The sequence below is a fragment of the Rattus norvegicus genome, chromosome 7 (genome assembly GCF_036323735.1).
Source record: "Rattus norvegicus strain BN/NHsdMcwi chromosome 7, GRCr8, whole genome shotgun sequence".
Taxonomy (NCBI): domain Eukaryota; kingdom Metazoa; phylum Chordata; class Mammalia; order Rodentia; family Muridae; genus Rattus; species Rattus norvegicus.
Genome location: NC_086025.1, coordinates 12,837,501 through 12,863,152, shown reverse-complemented (window position 1 = coordinate 12,863,152; position 25,652 = coordinate 12,837,501). Strand labels below are relative to the sequence as shown.

General features: G+C 42.8%; 3 protein-coding genes and 1 pseudogene across 15 annotated transcripts in view; 1 reads left to right on the top strand and 3 right to left on the bottom strand.

Moving 5' to 3' along the window:
- Zfp563 (zinc finger protein 563) overlaps positions 1–14,017 on the bottom strand; it is a 67,351-nt gene extending 53,334 nt beyond the window's left edge. For 2 of the 4 annotated variants that reach the window (XM_063263400.1, XM_039078972.2), the window contains exons 1-3: positions 13,874–14,017; positions 11,134–11,288; positions 10,523–10,659 (exon numbers count right to left, since the gene is read on the bottom strand). The gene's annotated coding sequence lies outside the window, so the exon portion shown is untranslated. The remainder of the gene's footprint in view (positions 1–10,522; positions 10,660–11,133; positions 11,289–13,873) is intronic. The other 2 variants (XM_017594799.3, XM_039078971.2) reach the window with 2 other exon arrangements.
- Positions 1–25,652, bottom strand: part of Ftl1l5 (ferritin light chain 1 like 5) — a 576,109-nt gene that overhangs the window by 8,360 nt on the left and 542,097 nt on the right. The gene's annotated exons all lie outside the window — the stretch shown is intronic.
- Positions 283–373, bottom strand: LOC120093915 (U6 spliceosomal RNA; annotated as a pseudogene).
- Positions 12,146–18,228, top strand: Phf8l (PHD finger protein 8 like). 10 transcript variants are annotated; one of them, XM_017594711.3, is made up of 5 exons: positions 12,155–12,289; positions 12,684–12,874; positions 14,136–15,847; positions 16,568–16,808; positions 18,071–18,228. In XM_017594711.3, exons 2-5 carry the CDS (start codon positions 12,772–12,774, stop codon positions 18,103–18,105), a joined length of 2,091 nt encoding a protein of 696 aa, XP_017450200.1. In that variant the 5' UTR covers positions 12,155–12,289; positions 12,684–12,771; the 3' UTR covers positions 18,106–18,228. The 10 variants fall into 10 exon arrangements, with proteins under 10 accessions (XP_008763381.2, XP_063119221.1, XP_063119220.1 ...); XM_008765159.4 differs by having other exon boundaries at positions 12,146–12,289; positions 14,136–16,808; XM_063263151.1 differs by lacking the exon at positions 18,071–18,228 and having other exon boundaries at positions 12,154–12,289; positions 16,568–17,524.

The window sequence follows — 25,652 nt, the reverse complement described above, 5'->3', positions numbered from 1 at the left end:
TTCACGTGTTTGGTTTAGCAAAACATTCCTTCACCTGTCTGCCCTAGCAGAACGCCCTTTGGGGAAAAAAAAAAACAAAAACAAAAACAAAACTACTCAGAAGTTTCCACTTCAAGACCGGACTGGATTCAGACAACTATTTCCTTACACAGAGGCTATTCAGCTCTTGGGAAGTCCCCAGCTCCCTCATGCCTGGGACCTTGTATTAGTTTCTCCCTATAATTAAATGGAGTACGAAAACAAAATAGCAGTACTTAGAACAAGTTTGGGTTGTTTTTTTTTTTTAATATGGAACGCTTCACGAATTTGCGTGTCATCCTTGTGCAGGGGCCTCTGTATTGTTTCAATTTTTGTATATGTGCTGCTGAAGCAAGAACTTTTCTTTTGTTTTGGTTTTTTGTTTGTTTGGTTGGTTTTGGGTTTTTGTTTTGTTTTGTTTTGTTTTCTTGTTTCCAACACTAATATTAAGTCCTATAATTGCTTCTTACTAATGTAAGGAGAGAACCACCAGAACACATCCTGATTCGGAAACAACTCTCCCATTTTGCTCCCCCATTTCGTTAACAGGGTTAAACCAGGTTAACATTCCTTGCTGTTAGGGGACCTGCTCCTACACTGACCTCGAAATCATCTCCTAAGTGTCTGTTGAATCAGTAAAAGAATGTAAAACTTTTTGTAATCTTAACCATGGCTCCTGAGTTGTAAAAATGTGCAACCAATACCTGCCAAGTTCTCACTGTATGCAGGTGAACTGGTCCTTCGTTCCTTAGTCACCTTGAGCTCTGCACCAAACCTCTAGGAGGATAAATTAAGGGCCTTGGACTCCGTTCCAAATGTCTAAAGAAATGAGTTGAGGGCCTTGAAGTATCCTGGAAGAGGCCGGTTCGCTAACAAATTAACCATAATTCAAAATAGGTTGGATGATCCCTAAACAAGCCTCACCTTGTTTTGCAGGTTCACCCTTTAAAATTGCAAAGCAGCTCCCCGTTGGGGATGAGATTCAGTTCCTGAGCTGACTGCCCTCCTCCCTGAGTGCTCAAAAAATAAAGCTTTTGTTTTGAAGCTTCGGTCTTTGAAGTGAGTTTGTCTGGCTCCCTTCTCAAACCCAGCCCTAAAAGAAATCCAAGGCAAGAATAAAAATGAAATGCTCTTTGCAACTTGAGCCCTGACAAATTGCCACTGTTTTCCTCCATGTGCACCTGAATGGCTTCCTTTTTACTGTGGCTGACCCGCGTTAAAATTAGATTGCGGTTTTTGAAAACTGTGTACAAAACCTTTTTGTGTTGTCTTTGCTCGTAATCTTACGTAACAGCATACAAGATTCAAAATGCTTTATAGAGCTCAAAGACGTAAAAAACTGCCCCCCCCAAAACAAAACAGTGTGTGTGTGGGGGTGGGGTTCATTCAGCCGTTAGGAGGACTTACAGCTCTTTCGAGGACTCCGGCGCACTTCTCAAGTTTCCACACGGATGCTGGACACCTTCTGCAGCTCTAGTACCAGGGGATGCGATGCTTTCTTTGGGCCTGTGTGGGCTCCTGTACGCACAGCTCTCACACAAGCACATGTATGTATATACATGCATGTATATACATGCATATGAGAAAAAAAAACTTTGAAGACTAGAATATGATAACTTATATTTTGAAATTATTAATTACTTTAAAATGTCTAAGATATCTAAGTTTAAGTGGATTTTAATTTGTCAGCGCTAGAACGAATTATAGGGCATTTCCTGGATGAATCGAGTTTTCTGGTTTATTTGTCCCAAGCAGTATTTCTCATGTCTTCCCGTATTTAACTGCTTAGCAGACGTGACACATTTCAGTAAGTGCACGCCAACATAAAGCAGCTTTCCTGTATGCGTGATTGTTCATATTATGATCATAGGATATTATGGTCACACATTATGTCAATCACAAGTGAAAAATGGTACTAAATCCCAACTGATAGCACATTTTAAAACTTGCATAAAACACAAAACTTGCAGTTTGCTCCTGCGGCTGCGATTCATGCTGGTTCCATGGACATACTATGACATATCAGGAGATCAAAGAATGTGTCCTTACACACTGGCCTTCCACAGGGAACATAGACATGCATGCACCTTCATCATTGTTCTATCCTGTCTCTCTTTGCCTTGTTTGAATTGTTCCTGCTCTCCCCATCCCTCCTTTACAAAGTAGAGATCTAAAAAGCCTGTGTTCAACTGCAGCTTACTGTATGGTCCAGCTGATCCCTGACTTCCTGAGTGGCTAGAATTGCAGGAATTGGCCCCCATGTCAGTTACTTTTGAATATATATCTTATTTTAGGCAGATAAATGGTTTCAATCTTGGTTGATAATCACACTTCTTTCACAAAAGTGAAAGAATCATTTGTGAACTTACATTGTTCATGGAACTAAAAGCGCTCAAGCCCTATTATTTGTATTCAATATTGTATCAATGTACTCTATTAAGCTGCTATTAAACGTAGTAAAATTATTTTAAAAAAAAAGATTTGACATAAATTTTCACTGTAACAGTGATAGTTCCGGTGTTAGGCTTGTATTCTGATAACACTCCTAAACATACAGGCTATATGCATAGACAAATTTTGAAGAGAAGTATTACAAGCACGCCAAATATAAGAGAAAAAGTATATTTAAAAGATGGTGTCAAATAGCCCAGGCTAGCCTTGAATTCTGTTTTGGTTTTTGTTTGTGTGGTGGTTTGAATATGCTTGGCTCATAGGAAGTGGCACTTTTAGGAACTGTGGCCTTATTGGAGTAGACGTGGCCTTTTTAGAGGACGTACATCACTGTGGAGATGGGCTTTGAGATTCTACACTTGGGCCCTGCCCATGTGTGGAAGAGACTGTCCCCCTGGTTGCCTGAAGAAGTTAGTAGTCTCTTCCTGGCTGCCTTTAGATCAGGATGTAGAACTCTCTTCCAGTACCATGTCTGCCTACATGCTGCCATCCTTCCCACCATGGTGGTAATAGACTGAACCTCTGAAACTGTAAGACAGCTCTAAATAAATGCTGTCCTTTATAAGAGTTGCCTTGGTAATGGTGTATCTAAACAGCAATGAAACCCAAACTAAACAAAAGCTGGTACCAGGGACAGGGCTATTGCTGTTTTTATTTGGAGGATTGTGGATTGAGGGACTTGGGATTTAGAAAGCACTGGAATGCTTTAAATGGGGCTCAATGGACCATCCTAGCAGGAATATGGGAGACATTGGTGCTGAGGATGGTTCGAACACTGGGGTTCAAGTGGTTCCAGAGGAGAGGAATTCTAGAGAGCTATCTTTTGATACACAATGTGGCTGCTTTTGCCCTGTCCTGGGGAGTCTGCCTGAGGCTAAGGTAAGAGATTCACATCAGTTGTAATGAGGAAGGGAGTCTCAACAAAAGCCTAACACAGACTCTACCACGGTTCACTCTTATGAAAAGGGTTTTGACCAAGCACAGCAAAGAGAGAAAGGAAAATTACAAAATATATGGTTCAAAGATAAAAGAGCACAAGGAAGTGAAACAACTAAATCCTGTGTTCAAGGATAGTAAATGGAATGAAGGACCTGGGGCAAGATCCCACCCAGCTAAGCTTACTTTTTATGCTTGCTTGCAGTTGAATAAGGGACAGTTATATATTGTTAGGTGTTATTATTAACTGGTTATTATTTTCACTTGGACTTTTAATCTGAAATGAACTACAGTTCAGAAATGGAGGGCACACCTGTGATTCAAATCTTGAGGCTCAAAGACACAGGCTTTTGATCCAGATCTTGAGGAATGGTGGCCATGAAAAGCTTAGGTCCAGGCATGTTATGTAATACATGCTGTTAATCCAGGAGAGAAGCAACAGATCTCTGAGTCAAGGCCAGCCTGGTTCACAGGAAGTCCCAAGTAGAGAAAAGCTTAGGTCCAGGCACGGAGGTACATACCTTTAATCCCAGAACTCAGGAGACAGAGGCATGTAGTTCTCTGAGGTCAAAGTCATTTTACAGAGTAAGTTCCAGGACAGCTAAGCTTAGGCAGTAAAGGAGGTAATAGAACCAGGGGAGCCATGTTCCAGCCCCAGCAAGCAGCAGAATTCTTCAGCTTTGGTCATGTGGCTCTGGCTTTAGAGTACAGAATAAAGGGATCACTGGGACAATCATGCTGGTTGGCAGGAACTTAGAAATCAGCAGTGATTAAAAAGAGAGCAGCTTCACTGAGGTGAAATCTGGGAAGTTTTCCTGAGAGCACAAAGAAACTGTGTTCCAGAGACAGCCAAGGTTGTACCCCATGTTGCAGCCGTACTTGGTAATGTGTAAGAGTCAGCCAGGTGGTACTGGTTTTGAAGCATGAAGGGGTCATGAAGCTCAGTAGTGGAATGGTTACCTAGCATAGGAAAGCTCTGGATTCCATCTCCAACAATAGTTAAAAAAAAAAGTAGAGATTTCAAATAAGTACCCTAATGCTGCACCTTAAAGTGTTAGAGAAATAAGGACAAACTAAGCTCAAGTTAGCTAAAGTTAAGTTAATAAAGTTCATTGAAGAAACAGATGTGATGGGAGCTAGAGGAAGAAACGACAGAAGATGCAACTAGAGGAATCCAACAACAGTTTTCAATTTATGACCGTATATTACAAACGAGTTGGCTTCATTCAAGGGAGAGAAGGATAGGTCAGCATATGAAAACATTCAATATACTTAATATACTCAATATACTCAAGGGCCATAAAAACACATGACACTAGTCTTCAATGTCTGTAGAAGAGCTCTGACAAACTCCAACATATCATGGTAAAAACCCTGCTGGCTCACAGCTATCTCCAACTGCTGTTATTTGTGATCTGATCCGTCTTCTGAACTTCACAGACATTGCACATGCCTTTGGCATACATACATACATACATACATACATACATACATACATACACACACACACATGCAGTGTATGCATGAGTTCATACACATAAGATAAAAAAAATTTAAGGTACCTAGCTAGACAAAACTAAAAATATTACTTTATGAAATTCATAGGTAAATGGATGGAACTGGAAAATATCATCCTGAGTGAGGTAACCCAATCACAGAAAAACACACATGGTATGCACTCATTGATAAGTGGCTATTAGCCCAAATGCTCGAATTACCCTAGATGCACAGAACACATGAAACTCAAGAAGAAGGATGACCAAAATGCAGATGCTTCACTCCTTCTTTAAAAGGGGAACAAGAAAACCCTTGGGAGGGAATAGGGAGGCAAAGTTTAGAACAGAGGCTGAAGGAACGCACATTCAGAGCCTGCCCCACATGTGGTGCATACATATACAGCCACCAAACTAGATAAGATGGATGAAGCAAAGAAGTGCAGGCTGACAGGAACTGGATGTAGATCTCTCCTGAGAGACACAGCCAGAATATGGCAAATACGTAGGCGAATGCCAGCAGCAAACCACTGAACTGAGAACGGGACCCCCGTTGAAGGAATCAGAGAAAGAACTGGAAGAGCTGAAGGGGCTCGAGACCTCATATGAACAACAATGCCAACCAACCAGAGCTTCCAGGGACTAAGCCACTGCCCATGGACTGACCCTGGACTCCAACCTCATAGGTAGCAATGAATAGCCTAGTAAGGGCACCAGTGGAAGGGGAAGCCCTTGGTCCTGCCAAGGCTGGACCCCCAGTGAACGTGATTCTTGGGGGGAGGGTGGTAATGGGGGGAGGATGGGGAGAGGAAGACCCACATAGAAGGGGAGAGGGAAGGGCGGCCTGGAAACTGAGAAAGGGAATAACAATTGAAGTGTAAAGAAGAAATACTCAAGTTAATAAAGATGGAGGGAAAAAAGTTCTGAAAACTACACCATTCAGATAAAATAAAATAAAAAAAACTAAAATTATTTCCTCTGTAGTAGGTAGTGAGACAGGAACATCCATTATCTACAATTTCAATCAATATAATGCTTAAGATAACATAAGCAGAAGAAAAAGGATGTGGTTCTGGTTTCACTTTTATTGCTGTGATAAAATACAGCAAGCAACTTTTGGGGGAAAATTCTTTTAGTTTATTACAGCTATGATAGCAAAGAAGTCAAGGCGGCAGGAACTTCAAACTGCATCCACACATCCACAGTCATAAGCAGAGAGAAATGAATGCATGCACGCTTGTCTCCTTGTTTGCTTGACTTCTCCTCTCTTAAATAATCCAAGATCCTGTCCTAGGAAATGGTGTTTACTGAGTGTTGCTGTATCAATTAACAATAAAAACACCCTCCCTGCACATGCCTGAACTAGACAATTCCTTAATAAAGACTCTCTTCCACGAACCTAGGTTGTGTCAGTTTCACACTTAAAAATTTCTGATCACAGATGATAATACAAGAAATTATTTCCTTATTTCAAATGATTTGCTCACATACTTAAGACCCTAAAGACTTTATGGGAAAACTCTTTGACCTCATAAAACTACTAGAAAAAAAAGGCAGAATATGCACACAAAAAGAAGCTCATAATGTAGAAAAGACCTTAAAGTGAGGGAACTAGGGAACATCATTAATCCTAGTACTTAGGAGGCAGAGGCGGTTGTTGTTGTTGTAAAAATTTAAAAAAAGTATTGTTGTCTTTTACCCCACTAGGTCCAGCACTGCGGTGCCGCAAGATATCTGCTAGATATCTTGGCAGAAACACATCCCGACTCCGAGGCGGCCCAGTGTCTCCTGCCGTCACACAAAACCATCACATAAAAGAACACACAACACAATAATCTTTGACCCAATTGGTAAGATATAATTGCCCAGTTAAACATACAAAGCCCAGTACCATCCATCCCTTAAGAACATTAGTAACAACCTGTAATCTCTTGTACACAGAGCGGAATCTTTACGTCAGCCTCCATTGACCTGCCACAGCTTCTCTCTACCTCTCCTCTCCCTTCCTTTTCGTTCCAGTATCCTCCTCTTCCTTCAAGCTTCTCTCCCACCCATCCTTCCTTCTCCTCCAAAGACAGGCCTCCTTCTATCTTGTACCTGCTCCTCACCTGTATTTTACAAATTCAATGGGGAGGTTTTGGTGACTAGGCAGCTGTCCTTGGGGCAGTGGAATTAGCATTAAAATACAGATAACTCCAGGGCAAACCACAACAGGTTGTCAAATCTGTTTGAAGTCCAGGCTCACCAGTGCTATTTAGTGAGTTTCTGGTTCAATCCCAATCGGAAACCAAAACCAAAACAAGCTAGGCATGGTCATCCATGCACTTGTGAATAAACATAGTAAAACATGCCCTTTTGACATGGAAACTGTAGGGAGCCGTATTGGATTTGGCCCTGGCCGCTTTGTGACTGCATAGCTCAAGGTGGCTACGTGACTCTGGGCTGCATGGCCACAGAGGTTCAACCTTGAAATGACTGCCATACAGACGAGAGATTGTTGAACTAAAGCCTCTCCCAGGAAGACCCTGGGAGCAAAGACTGTTGCCTCTTTGTTATAGGAGGATATCTTGCAGTGTAGTGATTCACCTTATATCCTTGGGCACTTCCCAAACTCCCCCACCCTAAGCTTCAGTTCCCACTTCTATTCCTGCCTCAGAGCTTTTTTTTTTTTTTTTTTTTTTTTTTTTCTTTTCTTCGGAGCTGGGGACTGAACCCAGGGCCTTGCGCTTGCTAGGCAAGCGCTCTACCACTGAGCTAAATCCCCAGCCCGCCTCAGAGCTTTAAATGCTGTACATTTCTCTCAATAAACGAGACCTTGACAATAGAACTTTTGCTTGGTCTCCTTCTTCTCTCGTACCCATTTAGGCCCAAAGGTAGTGCCCCTTCGGGACCCTGAATAACTGGGTCCCCGCTGGCGGGGACAGGAAACAATAACACCTGGTTACATGACTCACTCGAGATAAACAGACACAGACACAGACCCAGATCCTCACCATACCTGCTGGACTGTATGTAAGTAGAGACCAAGAGCAACGCTCTGCTTTGTACATATGGAGAGACACCGCCTTGATTTGCCCTGCAGCTGAAGAGTCTCCCCCAGGATCCTGACCTTTGAATCAGAGACTTCTGTTAGAAACTGAACTTAACAAGCTAAGATACATGGCACAGCAGAACAGTTTTGGAGAGGTGGGCTTTGGACTGTGTATAGGAATTTAGAGTGTGATCTTTGTGTCAAGACGCTCAGCATATTGAAATATAACTTTTATTACACCAACTATGCATATCTACCCTCTTGCTCATGACCATGTGTAATGCCAACTGTCAAGATAGGTTAGACTCTGGAGTCCATTGGCAAGCCAGCCTAGCTAAATCAGAGAACAGCAAGTTAGTGAGAGGGACTGTTTCAAAGGAGATGTGGACAGTGTATTTTAGGATGACACCTGAAGTTGTCTTCTGGCTTTTACACACATGCTCATGTACCAAGACTCATGTGCAGATCCATATGCATGTGCACACACAGACTTTAATGTGAGATCAGACCTTTTGAAAGTTCCAGAGGAAAACATATTAAGATATAGGCATACACTAATACATCTACAACACCTGCCCCTAAAGCCTAGGGGGTCATTCTTTTGAAGAACGAGGGGAACAGGAGATTCTTTTTGTGACTTGTGTTTCCCAGAAATACCAGAAAAGTTGCATCCACAAATTCTCATCAATTTAATTGTTTAAATAAGATGTAAGATAAGAAGGGGCTGGGGATTTAGCTCAGTGGTAGAGCGCTTACCTAGGAAGCGCAAGGCCCTGGGTTCGGTCCCCGGCTCCCAAAAAAAAAAAAAAACTATTAAGATGTAAGATAAGATAATACCATTAGACAAGCTAACATGGAAGGGAGAAAGCTCACGAGGCCTCAGAAAGTAGACAGAGAATTATAGAGTGAGAGAAATAGTTGTCTCCAGGGAAGAACACACCAACTGGTTATCCAAACGGCTTGAAAAGGGTTAGAAGGTGTGGCCTTGTAGGAAGTATATCGTTGGAGTTAGACTTTGAAGTTTCAAAAGCTTATATCAGGCCCAGTGTCTTTTCCTGGGCCTGTTACCTGAAATCAAGAAGTAAAGCTCTCAGCTATAGCCCAGTACTAGACCTGTCTGCTTCATGCCGTAATGATAATGGACTTACCTTCTAAAACTGTAAGCAAACCCAGAATTAATGCTCTCTTGTTAAGAGCTGTGGTGGTGATGGTGCCTTTTCACAGCAACTGGGAAAGGATGGACAATATTGGCAAGGTCAGTGAGCAGGAGACACGAGCAATGGAGGGCAATAGTAGCCAGTGCTGCTTTTTAGTGAGGAAAAGGACCATATCAGCTAGGAATAGATGTAGAAATATATAGCCCTGATCCAGGGAATATCAGGTGGCCTGTCCTGTCCAGTTATATATTTCCAGACAGTTAACTTCTGTCAAAACTGAATTATGAAGCCCAAGTCTGTCACTCGGTCTTCAGCCTCCTCATTAACACAGGAATTTCATGATCATCTCAATAGAAGTAAAATTGTTTTGACAAAGATCATTGTCCCTGAGGCTAGAGAAATGATGGCTCAGTGGTAAGAACGCTTATTGCAATGTCAGAGGACTAGAGTTCTGATTCCAGAACCCATGTCAAGCAGTTCATAAATGCCTGTAACTGCAACTTCAGTGGATTTGATGTCCCACTTCTGACCTCTGTGGGTAGCACACGCATACACACACGCACACACACACACAGACACACACACACACACACACACACACAGACACACACACACACACACACACACACAGACACTAAAATATCTTAAATTTTAAATATTTTAAATTTTGAGTCAGCATCTCTTTATAATAAAATCTCTGAAGAACAGGGGACTAAAAGCAAGATACCAGAATACAAAAAGAGTATATATAACAAAACTAATAGCAATGTTATATGGAATGGGGAAAACTGAAGACATTCTCTCTTATCCATTCTCTTTACTCTTCAATATAGAGCTCAAATTTCACTAGTGGAATAACAAGGAAAAATAAATAAAGGGGATACTACCCAAAACAGAAGACTAATATCTGTTTGCAGACTGTGTAACATACTCATTAAAAGAAATTGAAAGATTCCATGAGAAAGCTCTTGAATCTGATTTTTTTTTAAAAAGAAAAAAAAAAGTTCTACAGATACCAAGATGAAAAAGTAGCCATCTAAAAATCAGTATCATTTCTATATAGCAATAATACATTTGTTAAGGAAGAAACAAGAAGGACATTGTAGTATTTTCAAAACTATCTAGGCATGTAAAACACTTCTACAATGAACAGTTCAAAACCCTGAGAATAGAAAGTGGATGCAGGAGCACAGGAACTGCTCCTGTGGTCATGGGTTAGCGGAAGGAATACTGTCATATTGTGCACATTACTGAAAGTGACCATGGATTAAGTGCGAACTACCCTCTTGACTGAAACAATGGGCTACAGAAGAAGGCTTATGACTGCTTCCCCCAACCCATGTCACCTGGCTTAACTCATGCTTGAGGTTTGTGTCTTCCAAACCCCAGAAGCAAGGTTGCAACCATTGGTGGTCTTCTGCTTTTCGTGTCATTACCTTCCTTTTTCTCAGTCATTTTCAGCTGCCTTGTGACTGCTTCCCTGCTCCCCAGTGACTTCCTGCTCCTCTTCTCACACTATGATGCCTCCTTTCTTCCCTTGACTCATCTCATTCACCCAGTTTCATGGAACTCCCTAATGATTTAAATACATAGGACTTCATTAATTCTTCGAAACTTTCATACAAGTACTTTGATCATATTTACTTCGCACTACTTCCCTGAACTCCTCCCTGTTCCAAGCCCATCTCCTCATTTTGTTAATAACCCACTGAATCCAATTCACACTGTCCATATCCCCAGTCTGAGTGCCAGGAAGGTGAAATGGCTCCGAGTGTAACTATTCCAACTGACAAGCCTAATGACCTTACTTGGATCCCCACCACCTACATGATGAAGAAAACTAAATCTTGCAAGTTGTCCTCTGACCTGCAATGTACGCTGTGACATACATGTATGTATAAAGAGATAACAAATAAATAAAAGTGTAATATAAATTTGAAAGTTTTCCAAAGTCTGAGTGCCTAGCATGTACAGGCAGAATTCTAGGCTAATTATTGACGTCCTTGAATGCTGCTTTCAGTCAACAGTTTGAAAAAATTTTTCTTACCTATCAGCTCTTAAGAAAAGGGTGTATTCCTGGTGATTCTCTTCCAATCTCCTTCCTCAGTCTTGTTCAGTGGGCCTCCCTGGCTCTCCACCTAATTCTGCTCAACACAGGCTGAGGTTGTGGTAGGACACCTTAGTAAAGGCCTGAGTGCTCTGCTGGAAAGACAAAACCTTAGATTAGTAATACCTTAGATCCTTGTCCCAGCCTGCTGGAAATTATGCCTGGAAACTACTCAGAGCATCTAGAGGGAAGCTCCAAGCAAGGCATAGTGATAGGGGAAAGTGGCCACTTGCAATTGTGCCTTGGTTGTGAAAGACCCCCAGAGCAGGGAGACCCTCACTCAAGTCTCGGGATGATGCGACCCCCCAAGAACTCACACAAGACCATCCTTGCTGTAATCACATGAGGTTTATCTATAGGAACCAGTGCACTGGGGTCGAGACTCATATCCCACGCAGGGGCAGTGGAGTTCAACCACCAGTAGCTAAGAGAAGGGAAATTTAAAGGAAGAAACCACAACCCAAGGGGGTAGGGAGGGCGTCATTGGAAAAATGTCGAGAATACCAGTGAAATATCACAAGGAGGAGCTTCCTGTTTCTCAAGATTGTTTAACTTTATGGTCCGCTAGTTCCTGGGAGAAGCTTCCTGCTTCTCAAGATTGTTCTCTAAGATTTTAATCTAACTTTATGGTCAGCTAGTTCCTGGGAGAGAGTTGTCAAACAGGCCCAGGTAATTACCCATTCTATGGTCCTAGGAGAAGCTTCCTGGAACAAACAATCCCAGGGCCTAACCGGTTTTTTTCTTCTACTCTGAACCTTTGTCTAGGGGGCCAGGGGGGCAACCTTAAAACTTCTACCTTTCAGTAGAGCTTCTCTGATTTTTACAACTTCAGTAAAAAAGGACTTTAAAAAAAACTGTTACATATAAAAAGCAGTATGATTAACTGTAATGAGGGTTAAAGACACTTGAGTAGGTGATGAGATCCAAATAATGTATTACTTTTAAAGGACAATGTACAACAACGTTTACAGATGAAATCAGACTAGAAGTCCAAAGGAATGTGTCATCCCACCTAGATACAGAACTCTGCTGATGTACATTTTGGAACTCTTAGAGTCTACTGGAGGCTTGTAATGTCCAGAGACAACCATGAATGGTAAGTTGAGATTGATTTCACGGTCTCCTTTAGGTGTGTCTCTGCTTTGTTGAGGGTCACATGGAAAGCCCACATTTATAAAACTAGATAAATATCCTTATGCCAGAGAGTCAGACCAGCTGGTGAAACAGATGTCAAGAGTGGGTCTATGTTTTGTGTTGAGGCAGAGACATCTAAGACTGGGAATTCAGTATGTTCTGTTGTGCTCTCTACAACTAATTGATTAGTTAATGTGTGAGTGTTCTCCCTCGGTATAGTGGAAATCAGAGGACAAGTTGTGATAGTTTTTCTCTCTCCCCACTATGTGAGGTTGGGATTAAATTCAGGTCTTTCAGCTTGTGTTATCCTTGATTTGCCTGTCTACAGTCCCTACTTTCCTCCCACAAAATTCTAGGTAATTGATTACATCTTGAAGGCTGTCCCAAGATGCCTGCTGGCTACAGGCACAAAGCAACACAACCTGTGATTCTAGAAGTGGGACCATGTTTCTAGCTTTATTCGACAACCCCAACATTCAAGGTGTGAGGTGTCCGGGGATGTGGCCAGCCCCTTCTAACCACTACCTTGTGAAGCCTTGCTCAATGGGTGAGTCTCTAGGGATCACTCAGTCCCCAGGGTTGAGTCACAGCCTGGAGTCTGAGGAGGTCCATGTAGGGTTTGCATTCCTCTGAGGTTTGGGGTATGAAATGATTCATTTCAGTCAAGGAGACATAAAGAGCCTCTCATAAGTTTGGGAAGTTAGAGGGACATGCTTGTCAGTTTCAGAACTGAAATCTCTTGTCAGATGGCAGTACAGTACTTGGCAGTCTGAGGTGGCTGCTCTAAAGAAATACCTGATATTTGGAGCTGTGAGAAAAAAAAACTTGCTTAATCTCAGGGTTTTGAGGGATCTGTTGTTTTGTTTACTTATAGCAGGTTCAAAGAGATCAGGGGTATGAGGAAATCCCTGTCATTTTGAGAGTCACAAAATTGAGGTTTATTTTAGGTTTGAGGATAATGATACTAATTACTGACCCCAACCCCAAGACTGTGACTTGAGAGCCTAGTCTTGTTTGCCTTGTCCTTAAAGACTTTGAGGTAACTTTCTTTCTTTCTTTTTTAACCTAAAGTATGGATACATTTATTTGTTGGAACAGAACCAATCAAGTTTAAAACAGGGCAGACAAAGAATCCTGAGCTCCTCCCAGCCCCACGGGCAGGGGCAGGAGCCAAGCTGCAGAGGCAAGGAGGCTGCCAACCTTCCGAGTGGCTGGCGTTCTCACGTCTTGGCCCTGCACGCACCGTGCGGTGCCAAAGTCCCAAGGGCGGAGTTCGGGCTCTGGAGCCTGAGGACTTAACCGAGCTCCATCTCATGTCTAGGCATCCGAGTCAGGCACGTCGTAGCCCAGCCGCAGTTTCCGCCCTGTTCTTCTATTCAACTCTACCCTACCCTTCGCGTGTCGCCGCCCAAACCACCGTAGCACAAGACCGGTAAAAAAAAAAAAAAAAAAAAAAAAAAAAAAAAATTCAAACCGGAAGCTAAGATCTCGAGGTAACTTTCTAATAACCTGACCAGAAATGTAAAGATTTCTGGATCTTTTGTACCTCCTATGTTGTGGATGAGAGAGGGTCTCTTCCCAAGCCCCTCCTTCATTCTTCGTGCTGTAGTTTGCATCATAATAACAAGAGTGGAGAATTCTAGAAGCAAGAGGCCAGCAACAGAGTGGTCACAGAAACTTCTTGAGAAGTTTCAGGTATTTATATGAAACATCAGAAAGTTACCACCGACTTCAGGGCCAAAGAAAGTGGCCTGGGAATGGCTCAAAGGTAGAGCAGGACATAGAATTATTTCTCTGTTTTCTCTCAGTGAAAGGAATTCCGAAGTCTGGGTCCCAGCGATCTATCGTCAACAAGGGAGGGCGTTTGCTGCTACTTGCTCTTTTAACACCACCACCTTGGTCTGCTCTAAAACCTGTGAAGATGGCCTTGGTGCCTGTGTATTGTCTTTGTAGACAGCCTTACAATGTGAACCACTTCATGATTGAGTGTGACCTGTGCCAGGACTGGTTTCATGGTAGTTGTGTTGGGATTGAAGAAGAAAAAGCTGTTGACATCGACATCTACCACTGCCCAGACTGTGAGGTCATATATGGACCCTCCATTATGAAAAAATGGCCTGCATCGTCTAAAGAGCACGAAGCTCTCAAGAGGGAGCCAGTGAAGACTGGGAGCCCTATCTTTATTCACCAGCTCCAGGGTAAGACTTTTGACAGCTCTGACGAAGTGATCTTGAAGCCCACAGGAAGTCAGTTGACAGTGGAATTCTTGGAAGAAAGTAGCTTCAGTATACCTATCCTTGTCTTGAAGAAGAATGGGTTGGGGATGACCCTTCCCCCAACATCATTCACTGTCAGAGATGTGGAACAATATGTTGGTTCTGACAGAGAGATTGACGTGATTGATGTGGCCTGTCAGGCTAGCAGCAAGATGATGCTGGGTGATTTTGTGAAATATTATTACAGCAGAAGGAGGGAAAAAGTATTTAATGTTATTAATCTGGAATTCTCTAATACTAGGCTTTCTAATACAGTAGAGATGCCCAAGATAGTTCGTAAGCTTTCCTGGGTTGAAAACTTATGGCCAGAAGAGTGTGGCTTTGAGAGACCCACTGTACAGAAGTATTGCCTTATGAGTGTGCAGAATAGCTATACTGATTTTCACATTGAATTTGGTGGCACTTCGATCTGGTACCATGTACTTAAGGGTGAGAAGATCTTCTACCTGATCCACCCAACAGATGCTAACCTGACTCTTTTTAAATGTTGGAGCAACTCTTCTAACCAAAAAGAAATGTTCTTTGGTGACCAGGTAGACAAATGTTACAAGTGTTCTGTGAAGCAAGGACAGACACTTTTCATTCCCACAGGATGGATCTATGCTGTGCTGACCCCTGTCGACTGCCTGGCATTTGGAGGAAACTTCTTACACAGCCTCAACATTGAAATGCAGCTCAAAGCCTACGAGACTGAGAAACATCTGAGTACAGCACACCTCTTCAAGTTTCCAAGCTTTGAGACCATCTGTTGGCATGTGGGAAAGCACATGCTGGACATCTTTGAAGGTTTGCGGGAGAATGGGAGATACCCTGCACCCTACTTGGTTCGTGGTGGTAAAGCTCTAAATTTGGCCTTCCAAGCTTGGACAAGGAAAGAAGTTCTGCCAGACCATGAGGATGAGATCCCAAAGACAGTGCAGACCGTACAGCTCATTGAAGATCTGGCTAGGGAAATCTGTCTGGTCGAAGATACCTCCCAACAGAGCATCCCAAAGACAAGTACCATCTTTGGGCTCCAGCAACACCATACCAATCCCTCTTCCTTAAATAGGCAAACTCATTCCACTTCAGTATCCACGTCTACATTATCACTGCCCTCCAAAAGTGGTTCGGAAAAGAAAAGCCCGAAGTATAAAGACATCTTCAAGAAGGAAGAACAAACAAGCAAGGAGAGACCAACTTTGGGGCCTAATGACCAACATAGCTGTAATTTCATGGATCTAAATAATCATCAAGAACTGAAGGTAGGCTTTTCCCAAAATGTAGAGTGTAACATCACTAGTACGTGTTTGAATGACTCAGATGATGACTCAAAATTTGACAAAGTCTGTGATGGGAATGAGAGCCTGGTCCCTCTGTTGATGGCTAATGGCAGTACCAAGAGGGTGAAGAGCTTGTCCAATTCTTGGCGAGCCAAAATCACAAAGAAGGAAGATAAATCAAAGTTGGTAGAAGAAAAAAAGATGGGAGACAAGTTTGACTTGGATACAAATGATGAGCTGCAGACTGAAAAAAGATTGGGCAAAGTAAAAGATAGTCTAGTAGTAAGGTCAAAAATTCCCCCAAATTTGCCCCATGTGAAGTTTTGCTCTCACCAAAACCAAAGTTGTGAACCAGGGGAAACTGAAATTGACATTGTGGAGAACTATAAAATAGATGAGGGAATGATGGAAGGGGTTGAAGGCAAACTTAAGAATGGAGGTGAATCTGATGGAATTCTTGATCTACTTAAGGCCAGGAAACAGGTGGGAGGACCTGGCTATGTTGTCCTCACTGATGCCCCAGACTATTCCAGCAGTAAGGAGAATACCCAGGACACTGTGTTCATGGCTGAATTGCAGTCCTCCTCTCCTTCACCAGCTCCTTCCACCCTTCATACACTTTGGAGTGGGGGACAAGACCAAGGCTACGAGAGCTCCAGCAGTGGCTTGGGCACAGTGTTTAACAGTCCTGTTTCTCAGCAGACACGGAGGAAATGGCCCATCAAGCGGCTAACATATTGGAGAACTGAAAGTGAGGAGGAAAATGCCTGTGTGGATGAGCAGGACGGCTTAGGAGCATGCTTCAAGCAAGTTAAGTATATCTACTTATCCCTGGAATCTGATGATGATGATGACGACGACGACGACGACGACGACTCTGTTTTGAGATCTCTATCAAAGAAAAGGAAGGTATCGGATAACGTCCCATGGATTCCTAGGACAGGTGAGATCCAAACACTCCTGGAGCAGGACCATCCTGTACTTGAGGGTACCAGAGTTACCTCCATTGAGATAGGCTTGGCTACCGCAGCTACAAAGCTATCACAGCAAGTGAACAACATGAAGCTCACTCTGATTAGTCCAGGAAAAAAAACAGCCAGTAAACAGAGACAATCAGACTTAAACCCATGTCCTCAAACTTCAGCTTTTCTGTTGCTTGATCCTTAAGGGAATATATATTTTAGTAAAAATATCCTATTTAAATGGAATTTAATAGGGTTATGTTTTTAATAGGAAGTTCTATAGAGTCGTGGGATTTCTTAGAAATGTCTTGTAGGTTGTTATTGGGATCCAGAAGAGATCGAGCAGGTCAGGAAGCTCTTTTACTAAAACCTGCCTCTGTTGTTTATATCTCAGTGCTGCATGTAACTTGGAAATAAAAGAACTTTATTGGGGCTGGAGAAATGGCTCAGTGGTTAAGAGCATTGACTGCTCTTCCAGAGGTCCTGAGTTCAATTCCCAGCAACCACATGGTGGCTCACAACCATCTGTAATGGGATCTGATGCCCTCTTCTGGTGTGTCTGAAGACAGCAACAGTGTGCTCATATTCATTAGATAAATAAATATTTTCTTAAAAAAGAATTTTATTGATTTAAATAAACTCAAGATGAAGAAAACAAAAGGACCACAACAATAAAATATAAACAAAAGACCCACCAATATCTGTCTTGGGACTGTATGTTCTTACAGATATCTCAGATCCTATTTTGAATTTTGCTTGGGTCTAGGAATTTCTCCTAGGATAGACTTCACCAAAATAAGTATATTACAATCCCATTGTTACCAAACAGTTTTGATCAAGAATATGCTGCAAGATTTTATTATTTCCCAAACACACATGTCACTAGTCAACCATAAGGTTGTTTTATGAAATCTGAGATATATGGTGAGTGATTAAAATCTTTGCAACAAAGCAAATATCTTGCCTAACACGAATGAAGGGAAACCTCTGCATCTTTGTTTGGATATGGCATATCTCCTAAAGAGCCACACGCCCAAGGCTGTGCCCAGTGCTGGAGGTTAGAGGGGGTCTCTCAGGGTATTACTCTGATTTTATAATTTCAGTTCTTCACTGTTAGCTTCATAAGCAAACTGACTCATGAAAGTGGTCGGGAGGTGTAGCCAGCAGGGTTTATTTGGAAGTAGTAGTAGCATGACCCTGAATTGTATATTTTGTATCTAGCACTTTGCTCTCTGTTTCTCAGCTTCCAAGGAGTGCACATTCTTCAGCCTAAACTGAGTCCCATGGCTCTGATGTCCTGCCTTTGATCATTGGCTCAAAGAAATGGAGCCAGTCAACCGTGCACTGAGACGTTTGGAACCACAAAATCCACTATAAAGTTGCTTTTCTTAGCTATTTTAATGCTTTGTTTGCTTGTTTATTTTGTTTTGAGATGTGTTCTCTCTAAATAGTACTGGATGTCCTGGAACTCACTCTGTAGACTAGCATGGCCTCAAACTCACAGAGATCTGCCTTTTCTCTGTCTCTCAAGTGTTGGTTTTAAAGATATATGTTACCACATCAGGAGTCTTAGCTACTTTTTAAAAGATGTTTTAATTTTATTTTATTCCTATGAGTGTTTCCCTACTGTTTACTACGTGCATGTCTGGTGCATGCAGACTATTTTTGATATCCTAGAACTAGAGTTATTGATGGTCGTAAGTTGGCTAAGAGTTGTATGAACAGAACTCAGGTCCTGTGTAAGAGCAGCAGCACCCTTAACCACTGAATCATCTCTCCAGACTCGTTTCTTGGTTCTTTTTTAGCATTAATATGCAGCTCATTAATGCACCCAATTATTTAAGATAGAATATTTAATAATATCTTAACCTAACAGAGCGGTTAAAATATTATTAAAAATAAAAGCAGAATTTAATGGGGTACACAAACCAGAAAGTAAGTTCATGAGGCAGTAGCAAGTCCATCAGAAGTCACAGTCTAGGGCAGACAAAAGGGCTCAGCTAGTAAAAGCACTTTCTGCACGAGCTTGATGCCACACGTTTGATTCTTGAAATCCACAAAAGAAAAAAAGCAAGGGTCAATGATTCACCGAAGAATGATAACACAGACACAAACAGTGTGTAAACACAAAGATTGTTTTATTCTGCATGCTAGGGTCTCCCATTACCAGAATAGAGAGACAAAACCAAGTGAGCTTGAAGGCTCGACTTAAAGCACATTGGAATTCTGGGGTAGGTGGGCTTTATCTTACTCTATCTCTAGGCATCCAGAACCATTATTGGGGCATGAAGGCTGGAGCCTGGGGATTTTTCCATTAGTAATTGACTTGCCTGGATTTGACCAGTCCTTCGGCCTAGTCTCCTTAACTGCCAATTTGAAGTCTGCCATGGAATTAGCCTAGCCTTCGCAATATATGTACAAACCTGAAATTCCAATACTCCTCTATCGAGACAGGGCATAGAGACAGTAGAATACGCTAGAAGCTTGTAGGCCAGCCAGGTACAGCACAGCCATACAAACAACAGGCAAGATTTTGCTTCAATAAGTAAAATTCAATATTGTATTCCTGACATTGTCTTCTGACCTCCACTCTTAGGTTGTGCCACCCTATCACTCTAAATAAATAAATACATCCTAAACACATAAATACAAATAAATAAGCTGCAAATGGAAAAATTGCAGCTTAGTGTATGATACAAGGACAAGTTGATAGTAGAAAGCAAACTGTATTCCCTCCTTAGACACATAGAATTCCATACTAAAATGTAGCTGGTGACTCTGATTGTCAACTTGATGAAACAAAACAGATGTGTCCTGCTCTGAAAGTGGGTGGCACCAGCCTCCTGGCTGGAGTCTCAGACTGAAAACAAGAGGTGAAAGGAGAAAGGTGCCTCTGGCACTCCTAGTCCACCATTGTGATGTAAATAAGCAGCCTCCTGCTGACACACCTTCCCAACTGTCCTGGAGTGCACCGGGCCATTATAATGAGAGAAGTAACTGCCAACGGGAAAGAGGAAACTTGGAAAAGTCATTGTCCAACAGTGTTTTTGGATCTAAGGGAGAGACTTTTCAGAGGCTGGCGGGATGGGTCAGTTGGTCAGGACATCTGATGCACACTTGTGCATTTCACCTATGTGGACTCAGATCCGCAGCACCCATATAAGAAGCCACAGATAGAATGTGTGCCTGTATCCTCAGGGCTGAGGGGCCCAGAGATGGAATGTCTCAGTTTGCTGTGAGTCTGCTTTACTCCAGACTCAGCAAGAGACCCCATCTTAAGAGAATGAGAGAGTGATCCACCAGGACACTTGGAGGCCTTTTCTGGTCTCCATGTGTGGTCCTTCTCTGGCCTTGGAGTGTACTTGTGTGTGTTTACCTGTATGCACTGTGTATACACTATGGACACACACAAACACAGGCTAGAGTTCCCACATAAGGAAAAAAATACACCACAACAGCTTACTTTCAACATAGCCTAAAAACACCCAGAACAAATATTTGTCAAGGTCCACACCCAGCCAAAACAAGGTAGTGAGAAAGCCTACAGTGTTCTGACATGCACCACAAGACGGATATGCAGTCTGAAAGGGTCCAGAGAGGAAAAACCCACTGTGATCAGAACATGATGTTCCTTCTATTTCATTTTGAGTGGGAGGGGAGCCTATGAGGGGAGTTACTCCTACCAGTGACTGATGGCAGCTAATGGGTGCTGAGAAGGACATTTTCCCCTTTTGCTGCTACATGAGAAAGTGATTTTATTTATTAATTTATTAATTAATTTATTTACACCCCAAATGCTGCTCCACTTCTGGTCCCCACCTCACAGAGTCCTTCGAAGCCCTTGTCTCCCCACTACTTGTCCTCTGAGAATATGGGGTCCCCCTGGGTATCACCCTACCCTAGCACACCAAGTCCTTGCCAGATTAGGTACATCCTCTCCCACTGAGGCCAGACAAGGCAGCCCTGTTGGGGAAAGAATATCACAACTTGAAGAATGGATGAAATAAATGTGGTTCATTTACACAATGAAATACTACTCAGCTATTAAAAATGAGGGCATTATGAATTTTGCAGGTAAATGGATAGAGCTAAGAAATATTGTCTTTAGTGAAAGAACCCAAACCCAAAAGGACATGCATGGTATGTACTAAATTTTAAGTGGACAATAGCCATAAAGTATGAGATAACCAGATTATAATCAATAGACCCAAAGAGGCCCAAATAAAAAGGAGGGCCCTAGGTAGGATAGTTGAATCTTCCTCAGAAAGAGAAACATAATAGAGGTGGATGGAGGGACAGAACAGGGTGGGAGAGGGAATGGGGAGTGGAGTGAGGTGGGTAGAGAAGATGATGTAGGGAGAACAGGGGAGAAAGAATGGGAATCAGCTGTGGTGGGCGGGGTGTGTGTGTGTTTGTGTGTGAGTGTGTGTGTGTGTGTGTGTGTGTGTGTGTAGGAAACCCCTAGGACATTTGAGAGACCTGGCAAGGAGGGAGGACCCTGAGGGTCTATGGGAGTAACTGTAGCTGAAACTCCTGGGGCTCCGGGAGAGATGGATCCTGAATTGGCCACTTCCTGTAGCCAGAAAGGACTCTGAGGGGAGGAATAAGGACAGCAACCCACCCACTAAACCTTCCACCCAAAATGTGTCCTGTCTACAAGACATGAAGGGACAAAGATAGAAGAGAGGGAATGGCCAACTAATGACTGCCCCAAATTGAAACTGAACCCATGGGAGAGAACCAACCCCTGACATTATTAATGATACTCTGTTATACTTACAGACAGGAGCCTAGCAAAACTATCCTCTGAGAGGCCCCACCCAGCAGCCAATGGAAAGAGATGCAGAAGCCCACACCCAAACATTAGATGAAGCTTAGGGAGTCTTGTGGAAGAATTGGGGAAAGGATTGAGGAACCCAGAGAGAACAGGGACTCCACACAAAGGCCAACAGAGTCAACTAACCTAGACACTTGGGAATCCCAAAGACTGAACCACCAACCAATGAATGATCATGGACTGGACTTAGGTCCCTTGGCACATATGTAGCAGATGTGCAGCTTGGTCTTCACGCACATCCCCCAATAACTGGAGCAGAAACTGTCACTGAATCTGTTACCTACCTGTCTGCCATGGATCATGGTCCCCTAACTGGGTGCCTACTACAGTAACCTCATGTGCTCCCAGTGGGTGTGGGTGGGTAGGGTAGGCTGGAGGAGGTGAGGGTGGGAAGTTGGGGTGGGGAGGTGGGGAGTGGTGTAGGGATGAGGAGGGTGGAATGGGAGGAGGATCTGAATGAAGGGGTACTGGGATGAGGGGAACTGATATCGGGAAGTAAAGTTAATAAATACATTAATTAAATATTTAAAACTGAATTTTCTGTCTCTGTCTTTCTCTGTGTGTCTGAGTCCCTCTCCCTTCCTTTCTCCCTCTCTTCATCCTACTAAATGTTTTTATTTCAAGCAGGATTGGTGACATTGTTATACAAAGCAAAATGGTGGGGTCTAATATATTAACCAAATATTATACAACATTGCTATAACTTTTAATTAACTAATCTATTTATTTACATCCCAAATGCTGGCCCCCTCCTTGTTCGTTCCTAACAGAGTCCCTCCCCCATCCTCCCTCCCTTCACCTCTGAGATTGTGGGTCCCCCTGGCGATCATCACACTCTGACACATCAAGTCTCTGTAGGATTAGGTGCATCTTCTCCAACTGAGGCCAGAAAAGGCAGTCCTCTGCTACATATGGGCCAGTGGCCTCCGTCCAATCTGTATAGGCTCTTAGTGTGGTGTCTCAGTCTCTGAGAGCTCCCAGGAGTCCAGGTTAGTTGACACTGTTGATCTTCTTATGGGATTCCTGTCACCTTCAGGGTCTTCAATCCTTCAGCTTTTCCATAAGAGTCCCCCACCTCTGTCCGATGCTTGGCTATGGGTATCTGCATCTATTTCAATCTGCTGCTAGGTAAAGCTTCTCACAGGACAGTTATGCTAGGGTCCTGTGTGCAAGCATAACAATATCATTAATAGTGTCAGGGATTGGTGCTTGCCCATGGGGTGAGGCTCATGTTGGGTGGGTAAGTGGTTGGCCATTCCTTCAGTCAGTCTCTGCTCTGTCTTTATGCCTGCATTTCTTTTAAACAGGACTAATTTTGGAATGAAAGTTTTGTGGGTGGGTTGGTGTCCTTATCCCTATACTGGGGGCCCTGCCTGGCTATAGAAGGTGGCCTCTTCAAGTTCCACATCCCCACTGCTAGGCCTCTTCACTAAAGTTACCTGCCTTGACTCCAAGGAGCCTCCCTATCCCAGGTCTCCTGCGCTGCCTAGAGATTCACACACTTCCTCCTCAACAGCTGCAGATTTCCATTGTTCTCCTGGCCCTCTGGGCCTCTCTCTTGTCTCTTCCTACACCTAATCCTGCCTCCCTGCTCCCCCACTCTCCTCTTTCCCACCTAGGTCCCTCCCTCACTCTACCTCCCATGACTATTTTGTTCTGCCTTTTAAGTGGGATTTCAGCATCCTCACTTGGCTCTTCCTCCTCCTTTAACGTCTTTGGGTCTGTGGGGTAGATCATGTGTATCCTGTACTTTATGGCTAAAATCCACTTATCAGTGAGTATATATCATGCATGTCCTTTGGGGTCTCGGTTACCTCAGTCAGGATGATATTTTGTAGTTCCATCCATTTGCCTGCAAAATACATGATGTTCTTCTTTTTAAATGGCTGAATAGTATTCCATTATGTAAATGAATCACACCTGTATCCATTCTTCACTTGAGGGTTGTATCCAATATCTGGCCATTATGGATAAGGCTGCTACGAACATAATGGACCATGTGTCACTGTCTGTGGTGGAGCATCTATGGGTATATATCCAGGAGCAGTATCGCTTAGTCTTTAGGCAGGACTATTTTTAATTTTCTGAGAAATTGATTTGCAGAGTGATTGAACAAGTCTGCAATCCCACCAGCAATGGAGGAGTGTTCCTCTTCCTCCACATCCTCACCAGCATCTGCTGTCACCTGAGTTTTCGACCCTCACCATTCTGATTGGTGTAAAGTAGAATCTCAGGGCCGCTTTGATTTGGAGTTCCCTGATTACCAAGGCTGCTGAACACTTCTTTAAGTGCTCTGCAGCCATTCTAGATTCCTCTGTTAAGAATTCTCTTTAGCTCTGTACCCCATTTTTAGTTGGGTTATGTGTGTTGTTGGTGTCTAACTTCTGGAGTTCATCAGATATTTTAAATATTAACCATCTCTTGGAGGTAGCATTAGTGAAGATTTTTTTCCCAATCTGTGAGCAGCCATATTGTCCTATTGACAGTGTCCCTTGCCTTCTAAAAAGCTTTTCTGTTTCATGAGGTCCCATTTATCAATAGTTGATTTTAGAGCCTGAGCCATTGGTGGTCTATTCAGGAAGTTGCCTCCTGTCCCAGTGAATTCAAGGCTATTCCCCACTTTCTGCTCTATTAGATTTACTGTATCCAGTTTTGAATTGAGATCTTTGGTAACACTTGGACTTGAATTCTGTGCAGGGTGATAGATATGGATCTATTTGCGTCTTGTACGTGCAGACACCCAGTGAGACCAGCACGATTTGTTGATGATCGTCTCTCATTTCCATTGTTTAGTGTTGGCTTCTTTGTCAAAATCAAGCGTCCATAGATATGTGGGTTTATTCTGGGTCTTTCATCCTATCCCTTTGGTCAGTCTCTCTGTTTCTTTACCAGTGCCATACAGTTTTTATCACTATTGCTCTGTACGACAGCCTGAGATCAGGGATGGTGATTCCTCTAGAAGTTCTTTTATTGTTCAGAATTGTTTTGGGTGTCCTGTGTTTTTTGTTTTCCCTAGAAACCCAGACTAAGACATTTGGCAACTGATGGTGTGTGATTTAGTAAGAGAACACTGTTCTTTTTTTTTTAATTCCATGCACTTTTACATGTGTGATTCACTGAAGGCAATACAAGTTCCCTCTGTCCTAATGCACTGAGCTACTACATTTAATCATCTCGGCAATGAATGTTGTTGGTTTTAGTAAGAGAACGATGTTCTTTGTCACTTCCATGTACTTTTACATGTGTGTTCCACAGAAGACAACGCAAATTCCCTCTGTCCTAAAATTGGTAAACTTGCCTATGTGTAAATATTTGTGCTACTCTCTCCAACAGTGTTAGTGTTAGTGTTTGTCTTAGGGCTGTGGTTAGGGTTAGTTTTTGGCTTAGGGCGAGAATTAGTTTTCTTTACTTGCCTACATATGTTTTAAAGGAGAAAGGCAAGGTCTTTTCTCCCAAAATATCCTGTGTTTATACATGTTCAAACTGCATTTCATAATCTCAGCATGTTGTTTGTTTGGATAAAGGAATGCTGTTCTTTGTTATCTCCGTGTACTTTTACATTTGGGTTACACAGAAGGTAATACAAGTTTCCTCCAGCCCAACTGCACTGAACTTACATATGTATAACTGTTAGTTCTAATGTCTTCAGCGGGTTAGGGTTAGGGATAGGGTTAGGGATAGGGTTAGAGGTTAGGGTTAGGGTTAGGGTTAGGGATAGGGTTAGGGATAGGGTTAGGGTTAGGGTTAGGGTTAGGGTTAGGGTTAGGGTTAGAGGTTAGGGTTAGGGTTAGGGTTAGGGTTAGGGATAGGGGTTAGGGTTAGGGATAGGGGTTAGGGTTAGGGTTAGGGTTAGGGATAGGGTTAGGGATAGGGTTAGGGATAGGGTTAGGGTTAGGGTTAGGGTTAGGGTTAGGGTTAGAGGTTAGGGTTAGGGTTAGGGTTAGGGTTAGGGTTAGGGATAGGGGTTAGGGTTAGGGTTAGGGTTAGG